The sequence below is a fragment of the Trachypithecus francoisi genome, unplaced genomic scaffold (assembly GCF_009764315.1).
Source record: "Trachypithecus francoisi isolate TF-2019V2 unplaced genomic scaffold, Tfra_2.0 Lachesis_group13, whole genome shotgun sequence".
In the NCBI taxonomy this organism is placed as follows: Eukaryota; Metazoa; Chordata; class Mammalia; order Primates; family Cercopithecidae; genus Trachypithecus; species Trachypithecus francoisi.
The window spans coordinates 34,449,519-34,461,906 of record NW_022681458.1 but is presented as its reverse complement, the minus strand read 5'-3'; the positions used below and the strand labels follow the sequence as shown (position 1 = coordinate 34,461,906).

Sequence of the window (12,388 nt, the reverse complement as noted above, 5' to 3'; positions counted from 1 at the left end):
TTCTTAAAATTAGTTACTTTTGATCTTCAGTTTCTTCATCAGATGAATGGGAATTACAGTACATTCCTCAAAGGGTATTTGCACATTTTAAATAAGAAAATATAGGCAATATACTTCCTAAATTGTTTCTCTTACCTTTCTTAAGGACCCACAATTTTAAATTTTTTCCATTGCTCCAAATTTGATTGTTATTTAAGAGATTATAACAACATTACAATAGAGCTTTCTGTTGCTTGACTGAAGTGATCAGTGTTCATATCTAGAAAAAATAACTATAGAGTAGATCTCCCTATTTAGTCATATTATCTTTAATGTTATTCAATAAAGCTATATAAGATCATACACATTAATAGCTTAGTTTGTTTTAGGCAGTTAAAATGGCATGTTCTAACTGATTGTTGTGGTATAAACCAGTGGACCTTAAAGTACAGTTCCTGGACCAGCAGCAGCAGCAGCATCGCCTGGGAACTTGGGAGAAAAACAATTTCTAACAAAAATCTAAGAAGTCTCTGACACCAGAATCTAGGGGTGAGAATCTAGGGGACAACCTGAGTCTTAGCAGGCCCTGGGGGTAAATCTGATGCAAACGAAAGTTTGAAAACTACTGGTATAAAGGGAATTTATTGCTTCTGCTTTTTATGACTAGTTTGATTATTGAAGGTCTTTGTGACAGCGGTTTCAGTGGAGTCATGGGGGTCAAAATCCAATTGCAGAGGATTGAGCAGTGAGTGTAAGGTGAGGAGAAAACATACAGCCAGACAGCTTTGTCAAGATCTTATAATGTGAAGGGAAGACAAGAGAGCCACAGCTAGAACAACACATCAAATCGAAATTGGTTTTCAAAGGCAGGAGAAATTCCAGAATGTACGTATAGGTCAGGGAGGAGGAGCCAGGAGAGACAGAGTGGGGTTGAGGACTCAGGAAGTAGGGAATCCAGGTAGTATACGATGTAGCAAAGTCCCTCTCAGAGCGCACGTGTTCCCCTAGCCACCCAGCATCCATTTTTCTTTCTTCAGGTGAACCACCTCCCCTAATCTGAGTCCATGAAATGCCAGTAGCGTCAACTGCAACTCTCCCACTCCCATGGGGGCACGTGGCCCAGGTCCAGCCCCTCGATGAGAGCACCATCGCACTCCCCAGAGGTAGGCACACACCAAAGTCAGGTGAGGAATGTTCCAATGAATCTGGGTTCAAGGACTCTTGGTTCAAGTTATCAGGGATGCAGACTTTTTTTTTTTTTCTGGACTTGAATTTGGAATTTTAGATTGGAGCAGCAATCACTCTCTTGTCAGGTTGTGTAAAAATGTGAAAGCCTTTAGGAAGTGGGTCTAGTGTTGGCTTACCTGGGCTCCTCATTCATTTTCCATGTTGCACTGTAGCACAGCTTGCCATATTTTCTCATTTTCATTGAGAATGAAATCAACACACAAAGGTGAGCAGAGATGAACTTAGAGATGGAGAAAAATTGCTTCCTGGTGACAGTGTCCCAGCCCAGGAAAGCTAGTCCTTCCTTTGGTTATTTAATTTATTTTCATTTGTTTTAATTGACAAATATTGTATATATTAATCATGCACAGCATGTTTCAAAATATGTATATCTCTTGGAATGGCTACATCAAGCTAATTAACATATATATTATGTCACATATTTATTTTTTGTGATAAGATTATTTAAAATCTATTCTCTTAGCAATTTTCAACAATATAATACATTGTTATTAACTATAGTCACCATGCTGCACGGTAGAGCTCTTGTTTGGGTTATTAACTTTATAAGGTAATAGCCTCTTTGAGGTAAGTTTACTGCCACAATCGCTGAAGTATTGCTAACTGCTCCCATCGCTGCAGTAGAGAGGGGAGGAAAACGCACAGGTGAAGGAATTAGCTTTGGTAAGAAGACGTCTCTCGTTCCCTGAAAGGACTTATAAAAGGAGATGATGGGCTGGGGAAATGGCCACGTCTGAGAGCTTCTGTTTTCTTTGTAAAGTTGGGGGCATGTTCACACATTTAGAGTTAGGAGGAGGTGGTGGGGTAGAAAACTTGAGGAATAGTGAAGATTTGCACGGTGATAGTGAAGGGTGAAAGAGGAAATCAGTCAAAAACTTTGGAAAGAACTGCCAAGCAGCAGTGCATCTCCAGTATTTCCGGTGGTAACGAATTCCAATTAGAGTTTACACCCAGAAACGCTCATTCTGAGGCAAGGATTTCACACACAAGCAAGCTCTGAGGCCAAGACTTACTTGTATAAATATGATGCCCAGAGGAAGAAGTCCTGAGGAAAATGAAACTACTTTCAAATGTAATGTTAGCTGATTAACATAAAACTCAGGCAATAAGGTGATAGCAGGGTGTGCTGGGGAGTTTTGTGACTAGAAACACAGCCTAGAAACAAACCAAAAGAGAGAGAGAGACAGAGACAGAGACAGAGACAGACAGACAGACAAAGAAAGAGAGTAAGACAGAAGACAGACAGAGTGAGACAGTGAGTCTCCAGCCTTGGAATAGGCCCTGAGCAAAAATGAAACAAGGAACTGCTTGGTGTATTCCTTTGATTCAAACACATGTGGCAAGGTAACTTGTGGTAACATTCATTTTTGTCTTGTTCTTGCAGCAAGGGGGAGAATTTAAATAATGGAAAGGCAATGTTTCTGTGTTCATCCTGTAAGTCTAAGCTGTTTTCACTTCTCTGGGAGATCTAACAATGTCTCTGTGTTTAAGGGCCACTCTTTTTTTTTTTTGAGACGGAGTCTCTCTCTGTCATCCAGGCTGGAGTGCAGTGGCACGATCTCCGCTTGCTGCAAGCTCCGCCTCCTGGGTTCACGCCATTCTCCTGCCTCAGCCTCCTGAGTAGTTGGGGCTACAGGGGCACACTGCCACGCCTGGCTAATTTTTTTTTTTTTTTTGTATTTTTAATAGAGATGGGGTTTCACCGTGTTAGCCAGGATGGTCTCAATCTCCTGACCTCATGATCTGCGGGCCTCAGCCTCCCAAAGTGCTGGGATTACAGGCGTGAGCCACCACATAAGGGCCACTCTTAAAGTCACCTCCACTCAGGGCTTCATATGAAAAGATGGACAGGCCCATGAAAGAATTAATCTGGAATTTTCCTGGAGGTGGAGAGAGGCTGATGCCTGGACAAGAAGCTGGGAAATGTCTGACTGAGTTTAGGAGGTGTTTCCAGGGCTACCCTTCCTAGCAGACCCCTGAGTGGAGGGATGGCTGCATGGTGTAGCCAGGGAGGCCAGCCACAGGCATGATGAGGACTTCTGTGTCCAGTCTTGATATGGAGTCCCATGTCTTCAAGTGGAATACAAAGCCAACGGCAGAGAGCATCACAAGTGTTGGTCGCAGTGGACTTCAATCAGGGCCCTGACCAAGGTTCAAGGTAGCAGCCTTAGAGCTTTCTGTTTGTCTCCCAGGGATAGTTCCCTCCCAAACTTAGCCTAAATTTCATATCAAGGTACAGTGACTTGATTTTGATTTAGGAAATGATGTTTCTTGCCCTTGAGTGTTGTGGGGTAAAGTCCTAGCTGTTACACATAAGATACTGAGTGCCAGGCACTATGCGGAGCCACAAAGGGGATTACAGTGCTGAACCAGGCCAGAGCCGTCCCAAAGTAGTGAGAGCATGCCACAGGCCTCTCTCTGAATATATATTGATCCAACAGTCAGCATATGATCATGAATTAAAGACCCCTATCTCAGGTGAAGCGGGCTGTGCCTAAACATTGTCGCCCAAACAGGAGAAGTGGTTTAAAAACCCTCTACATGTTTTCCTTTCTTTTTCAAGAGGTGCAAACGTAAAAAATAAAAAAATAATAAACTACAATTTGCTCTAAATCTTTTGTTATTCACCATTTCCTTAGGCTTTAAAAATGCTTAGTTTTCAGATAAGACAACAATGTTAGAGAATGGGAGATGTCAGAAACTCCTCTGTCCTATGTCTGGAGAAAAAAAACAAATTGAGAGTAGGCATAATAGGGTGGAAATAATTTACAACAGTGTAATGCCCAACATTTCTTTCCTCTGGAAACTGGCCAGTGTTTGTGCCCTGGTTCCTCTCAGATGCACCAAGCAGATACAGAGAATCAGCAGACAAGGGGCTCTGCAAGTTCCCAGATGCTGCTATCGGTGGAGGAGCAACTCTGTAGCTGCTCTACCATCTGGCCATCACTCTCCTGTCAAGTTATGCTTTGCAGCGTCATCTGATGAAGTTATGCAGCATAACACAGCAAGCTGTGATACAGTGCAACATGGAAAATGAATGAGGAGGCCAGGTAAGCCAACACCAGACCCACTTCCTAAAGGCTAACTTCCATTTTTTTCTGATGATACAAAAAAAAAACAACAACAACAACAACAAAAACAAACTCAAGAAAGGAAGAAATTACCAAATGTATCACGCCCAAAGCTATGAACAAAGTAGTTTTAGATGCTTAAAGAAATAGTAACACAAGCTACATGTTCTTGTTCATGGAAGCAAAATGATTGGGAAATATCTTTTGACCGGGATTCTTGTTTTTGCTTAGCTCCATCAATATATTTATTTTCCACAGATACTAAGGTGGATGTAATACAATTCTTTCAAATGTCCATCATCTACTTTGATGATCCAAAATAGATGCTTTAAGCCAGTGGTCCTCAGAGTGTGGTCCCAAGTCAGCAGCATCAGGTCACCTGGGAACCTGTTAGAAATGCACATTCCTGGACTCTTCCCCAGACCCACAGAATCACAAACTTTGCAGCATATTAACAAACCTTTCAGGTGATTCTGATGTGTGCTAATTTTGAGACACATTGTCTTAGAAAAAGAAAATTGAGAGTTGAATGGATTACCTACTGCTTTGTGTAAAGCATATTAATATGAGAGCCCAAATTTGGAAAACCCAAAGGTATTGGAATCATTTATAATGTTGTTTTAGATAAACAACTAGGGATCGTACAGAATTTCATATAAAACAAGCAAGATAACAATGTAGATTTCGGTTAGGGGAGTAAGGCTGCAAATAGATCCAGCAATAGAAATGCCACAGATCAGTTCTTGGCATTCAGCGAAGTTAGAAGAAAGGGGAACTAGTTTCTCCATATCCACTTATAAAATTTTCATATAGTGACAACCATGAGGCCTTTCTCCCAACTTGAACCACACAGTACTGTGAACTTACCCGTGACATTAAAATATATACGATAAGTTCATTTTAATAGTAAACTATGAATATACATAAAACTAAGTTAATAGTTTCTGTGTATTTGAATAGTAATTCAAATGTAATTATGCTGACATCAAGTCTTTTGTTAGATTATTTTTGGTGCTTTCGAGACAATAGACCAAATATTCTTCAGTACATGGTGGATTTCTGTTTAGAAGAGAGAGAAAGCCACTTTAATCAAATAACAGTTTCTTTTCAGCCAGAAATTTGCCAAATGTTTACTCTCCTTCAAATCAGAGGTCTGAAAATATAACATCTGTGCCTAATTTTTCTGTTTACAAACTATGCTCAGAAACTTGACAATAATACTCACCTTGTTTATCTGGATCCATTTCACAAATTTCTTGGAATGACAGATGGCGGTTGGGTCCCTGTAACTAGAAATGAACCAGTATTTTAAGCAGAAGGTTTTGCAGCAGGGGAATGAGGCCAGGGGAACAAAAAGGCAACTAAACAAATCATTTTACCTGTGGAAAGTGACTGCAAAGTGTTCAAGGAGACTGAAATATCTCGGGAGGAAAAAGCAAGGAGAAACATAGAAGTAGAGGCTCTCGATACTGGCCACGCTTCTCAGAAAACTGAGAACAGCTCCTGAAACTAATACCGTGATGACTTAGAGCCTTTGAGGCATTATAATTTTAAGAGTGGACTGTATTCTTACTTTAAGATGATTCAATTTGCTTGAACTTTAAGAACAAAATTTGAAACTCTCAATTCTTAAATTTCTAATGACACTATGCTAAATAATTCTACATATTAAATTTCTAACAAAAGCTATCAATTTGTCACATATATGCATATATACATACATTATGTATATGTATACATAGGATTCTGTTAATAATTTTTAAAAGAGGAGTCAATTAGCTACCTTTGTTAATTGTTTCATGTTGCAACTATTGTTCAAACAACACACACACATGAAAGGTTTGTGGAAAATGATACACTTTGAAAAAATTAGGCAAGGATTTCAAAATTTTTTTTTGTGCCAAAATGAACTCACACTAGCATGTTGAAGCATGTCTAAACAGGCTTTAGTCTGAAGCACTAAGAAGGATAAGGTATCAGTTTGAAAATAGCTCTTAGAGCAACATGAATTCTGCTAAAATGGAAGCAAGAACAAAGGTCAAATTTATGGTGAAGCTCGGGTGGTAAAATAGTGAAATAATTGATGCTTTACAAAAAGTTTATGGGGACAATGCCGTATGGGGATGATGCCCCCAAATAAATCGGTAGTTTACACCATGGAACACTATGCAGCCATATAAAGGAACAAGATCATGTCCTTTGCAGGAACATGGGTGGAGCTGGAAGCCATTATCCTCAGCATACTAACACAGGAACAGAAAACCAAAGACTGCATGTTTTCACTTATAAGTGGGAGCTGAACAATGAGAGCACATGGACACAGGGAGGGGAACATCACACACTGGGGCCTGTTGGGGGTGCAGGAAGAGGGAAAGCATCAGGATGAATAGCTAATGCATATAGGGCTTAATACCCAAGTGTTGGGCTGATAGGTGCAGCAAATCACCATGGCACACATTTACCTGTGTACCAAACCTGCACGCCCTACACATGTATCCCAGTACTTAAAATAAAATAAAATTTTAAAAAAAGAGAAGACAAAAGAAATCAGTAGTTCACAGAGAGAGAACTCATTTTGAGAAGGGATGAGATGATGTGGAAGATGAAACCCACAGCAACAGACCATCCACATCAATTTGCAAGATAGAAATGAAGTTTTTCTTTAAAGAAAAGTGAATGCTGTAATTTAAGAGGACAAACAACAGAAGAAACAATAGCCAACTCCATAGATAGAATTGTGTAAGCTGATTGAGCTTACACAATTCTAACTGAAAAATTGAAGTTGTGCTAGCTTTCTACTACTAGAAGGGTGCCAAAACCATTACACATAGATCAGTTACAGACAAAAGCAGAGTCAATGGAAATTTTAAACATGTGGGACCAAGATTCTGGAGCCTTTCTTTGAAGAATTGTAACAAGAGATGAAACATGGCTTTGCCAGTATAATCCTGAAGACATAGTACAATCAAAGCAATGGCTACCAAGAAATGGAAGTGGTCCAGTCAAAGCAAAAGCAGACCTATCAAGAAAAAAGGTTCTGGCAACAGTTTTCGGGATGTTCCAGGTATTTTGCTTGTTGAAGGGCCAAAAGAACAATAACATCTGCTTATGATGAGAGTGTTTTGAGAAAGTTAGCCAAAGCTTTAGCCAAAGCTAAAGCCAAAGCTTTAGCGGAAAAATACCCAGGACAGCCTCACCAGCGAGTCCTCCATGAGACTGCTTCTGCTCATTCTTGTCATCACATAAGGACAATTTTGCAAGTGATTTGAAGAGAAATCATTAGGGATCCACCTTACAATTCTGATTTGGCTCCTTCTCTCTTCTTTTTGTTTCCTAATTTTAAAAAATCTTTAAAGGGCACCTAGTTTTCTTCAGTTAATAATGTCAAAAGGACTACACTGACATGGTTAAATTCTCAGTACCCTCGATTCTTTAAGGATGGACTAAATGGCTGGTATTATCACTTACAAAAGTGTCTTGAACTTGATAAGGCTTATGCTGAAAAATAAATTTGTTTTTATTTTTATCTTTTAATTCCATTTTTCCATGAACTTTTGAAGTCTGTGTGTGTGTCTAATATTATATATATATATATATATATTCATTTTCAACAAAAAGAATGGGTTATGGTATAAGAAAAGGCTTATTAGTTCTCAGAAAAAGATGTAACATGGGTACATAACTACCTGTGTTATCATGGGTAGTTTAAAACTGATTTTAGAAGTTATATGATAATTAAATTTAAATAATACTTTACCCCCCTTCTAATGAATGAATGGATTAGAGCACAAGTTATTTGGGCAGATAAATAACATTTTACAAAAAGCAAAATTAAAGAAAAATCTGATTACTTTCATTCTTTAAAAATATAACAGCGGCCAGGAACAGTGGCTCTCACACCTGTAATCCCAGCACTTTGGGAGGCTGAGGGAGGCAGATCACCTGAGGTTAGGAGTTTGAGACCAGCCTGGCCAACATGGTGAAACCCCATCTTTACTAAAAATGCAAACATTTGCCAGGCGTGGTGGTGGGCGCCTGTAATCCCAGTTGCTCAGGAGGCTGAGGCAGGAGAATTGCTTGAAGCCGGGAGGCAGAGGTTGCAGTGAGCCGAGATGTACCACTGCACTCCAGCCTGAGTGACAGAGCAAGACTCTGTCTCAATAATAATAATAGCAATAGTGGTAATCTAAGACTTCCCAAAACCTAGCAAGTTTCCATATATATTCAAATACGATTTTTTAGAAAAGTTGTAGCATGAGAAATCAGTTTGGAACTCTTCTTGGTGTAGAAATTCCTGAAGTTCCCAGGTAGGCCTAGAAGCGTGCAGCCTCCTGGCCAGTCAACAGGACAGCTGAAGATATGATTTATCTGCCTCCACGCCAGGTCCTTACCTTTCTTAGTTTCCCCAGAGAAGCCTTCTAGTCGAACCTCCGTAAATATGACTCAGCAGTTCTGGAAGACAGAAGCTGAGTAAAATCAGGTTTCCAGATATAGCATTCCTATGCAGAGTTGATTTCTTGTTCTGGCTGTCTAGCAATTGTATGCAAAACAGTAATCTTTGAGGCTGCACTATTTTTAAGGGCTCACAGAAGCACATTCATTAACAATAAAGATCCTGAATAATTTAAGGCTACTCCCACATCTCTTATTTCAAAGGGCCATTTTCATATCAGTTTCATGTGTAGGAGAGGCAGGTAAAACTTCTGGGTGCTATTGAGAGGAGGGTATATCACAGAGAGCAGCAAGCAGTCAGAAGGGCTCCATGTCCCACATAACCGCCACCTTCCAAACCAACTCAGATAGGAGTGACCTAGGAGTGGAACTGAAGTCATTTTATTCTTTCATAAACACAGAGATGTGGTTACACAGTTTTAAAAGGCATTAAATATAATGCAGGTCTTGAAAAGGATAGTAATAATTTGTTATGAATGTACATTTCCTCTTAAATTTAAGTATAATCTGAAAACATCTTATTTCTAAAGAAGTTTAGATTAAAAATGAATTTGTTCTAATCCTATTAGGATTTTTAAAAGGTGATGTCACCTGAACCAAATGTATTACAACTTCACCATTAATGACTTCAAGCTGTTGAAAAGGTAGGGAGTTGATATAGTTTGTCTGTGTCCCCACCCAAATCTCACCTTCAATTGTAATAATCCCCATGTGTCAAGGGCAGGGCTGGGTGGAGAAATGGAATCATGGGGGCTGTTTCCCCTATACTGTTCTCATGGTAATGAATAAGTCTCATGCGATCTGATGGTTTTATAAATGGAAGTTTCCCTGCACAAGCTCTCTTGCCTGCCACCGTGTAAGATATGCCTTTCCTCTTCCATTGCCTTCGCCATGATTGTGAGGCCTCTCCAGCCGTGCGGAACTGTGAGTTCATTAAACGTCTTTCCTTTATAAATTACCCAGTCTGGGGTTTGAGAATGAACTAATATAGGAATCGATTTTAACATGTCTTTCAAAAATGTTTGAACTCCAAGCATAGGTATTTTACTTCACGAGAAGCACCTGGAGAGCTGAAATATCTGAGTGTTCAGGTCCCAACAGATACACTTAAAACAACTGTGATAAGCGGGCACAGACTCACTCTAGAATGTCCCATAATAAAATCAGCTTTGAAAAGTTAGAATGACATCCAATGATAGCTAATTTATTATTTTCTTTTTGAAACATATTAATATCACATATTGGTTTCTTAAAAACTGGAACTTGAGACATTTAAAAAAATAAAAATTGATAAGTTATGGGGCAAGAATGGAATCAAGTGAAGGAGAAAATAATCTATCATGGGTCTTTGTCTCGATAAATGACTGATTTTCTGGGAACAGATAAGACAAAAATCTAGGAAGAAAGTAAATCTATTGCACACAAAATCTGTATCTGTTTGAGTACTGCAGACTCAAAGCTGAAATTGTATTTAGAAGTTTTATGTTACATTATATCTGCATTGTGACACATCATAGTGTCTGAGATAGCAGCAATAGAAGGAGGTTTGAACATTTTTCTGAGTGCTGACATTTTTAGATTTCATCAGACATCTCTGGCATTGACTAATTCTGTGGAACAAGGATCTCGGTGCCAAAAAAAAAATTGTCTGAAGTTTCAGTCAAAATAACATAACTAAATAGACAAATGTTTAAGTACCTAAGAATGAACCAGGGTATGTTGGAAAGTAAACTAAGCAAATGGGCAATTGATAGTCTTAAGCTCTTAGCATGGCTGGATTTCAGACTGGCTTAGAGAAAAGATCTGAGGACTGTTTTGGTTTCACTTACTTCTGTCAACTGGAACTTTGTAGTTACTGTTGCAGTCCCCTGGCTCAAGTTCATATAGTCATATTAAGACTTTTCCTTTTCTTTCCGTAAAATGTTTTGGATTATAAATCAAAACCAGTTTTTTCTTCCTATAAATGTTTTGGGTTATAAATCAAATTTATGATCTTATAATATCATAAATAACTGATGAGGTGGCATTTTTTGCTAGCAAGGAAGTAGTTTCTATCAATCATAATTGGTAACTGACTCTGTCTTTACCTTGAGAAAGCAGGTAGGAAGAAGGTGCAATCTTCCCACAAAATCGCAGTTTGCCCTGGTTGGGACACAACTGTTTCACACCAGCCAGAACCTGGGCAGCCCCTCCTTGTGTATAGGCACTCTTTCTGTTCACTCTCTCTCTGATGGCTCTTTACACATACATTTGAAGACTATAACTCCCAAGAGAGAAAGAGGATTTACATGTATTTACATACATGATGAATAATCTCAGAGAAAAAAATAAGTTACTAAAGTTGACTCAAGAAAAAAATAGAAAACCTATACCAAGGAAGATAGAACAAATGAACTTAAAATATCACATTCTGAGCCCAGATCATTTTATGGGTAAAGCCTTCAAAGCTTTAAAAAACAAAAGATTTTTATACTTTGGAAATGCTTAGAAGACCGACAAGGTTACCAAATTTGTTTTATAAAGCCAACAAAACACTGAATGCCAAAAATGACAAAGCAATCATATGTTTCTCTCTATCCCACACATACTCTCACATAAAAACATATGGGCCAGTGTAATTTAAAAATATCAATGAGAAAATCCTAAATAAAGAATTTAGAAATCATATATTAAAAGAAAATTTACCATAACTGAGTAGGTTTTATTCTAGAGCTACTAAGATGTTTGACATATGGAATTGATAACGTAACTATTAATAGGCCCAGTAAGCAAAATCAAGTGATAATTTCAGTAGATGTTACAAAGACATTTGGCATTATTATTAACTATTTAAATGAACAAAAATGGTGTATGCTTATTGTATATATGATATTTTTATTTATTTATTTGGAGACAAGGTCTTGTGCTGTTGCCCAGACTGGAGTGCAGTGGCGTGATTATAGCTCATTGCAGCCTCGAACTCTTGGGCTCAAGGGATCCTCTTGCCTCAATCTCCCAAGTAGCTAGGACTACAGGTGCAAGCTACATGTCTGGCTACTTTTTTATGTTTTATTTTTGTGGGGGCAGGGTCTTCCTATGTTGCCCAGGCTGGTCTTGAACTCCTGGCCTCAAACAATCCTCAATCCTCGACCTCCCAAGTTGCTGGGATTACAGGTGTGAGCCACTGTGCTAATGGGATATTCTGAAATATATATACATTGTGGGATGACTAAATTTATCTAATTGGCACATACTACCTCACATACCCACTTTTGGGGTGAGAACACTTAAAATCTACTCTCTTAGCAATGTCCAAGAACACAATACATTGTTATAAACTATAGTTGTCATACAATAGATCTCTCCAAGTTACTCCTCCTGTCTTACAGAAATTTTTGTATCCTTTGACCAACATCTTCCCAACCACCCTCCTCTCTCAGCCCCTGGTAACCATCAATCTAGTAGCTACTTTTATGAGTTCAACTTTTTTAAGATTCCACATATAAGTGAGATCATGCAAATATTTGTCTTTTTGTGCCTGGCTTATTTCACTTAATGTAATGTCCTCTAGGTTCATCCATGTTGTTGCAAATGACAGATTTTTTTTTTCTTTTTGAAGACTCACTAGTATTCCATTGTGTATATACACCACATGTCCT

General features: G+C 38.7%; 1 protein-coding gene across 1 annotated transcript in view; it reads right to left on the bottom strand.

Moving 5' to 3' along the window:
• The window catches only part of DYTN (dystrotelin), a 75,142-nt gene extending 69,483 nt beyond the window's left edge, over nucleotides 1-5,659 (bottom strand). The window contains exon 1 of the mRNA XM_033230551.1: nucleotides 5,524-5,659. Within this exon, the coding sequence (XP_033086442.1) occupies nucleotides 5,524-5,542 (19 nt within the window). The 5' untranslated portion in view covers nucleotides 5,543-5,659. The remainder of the gene's footprint in view (nucleotides 1-5,523) is intronic.
• Nucleotides 5,660-12,388: the final 6,729 nt, after the last annotated feature.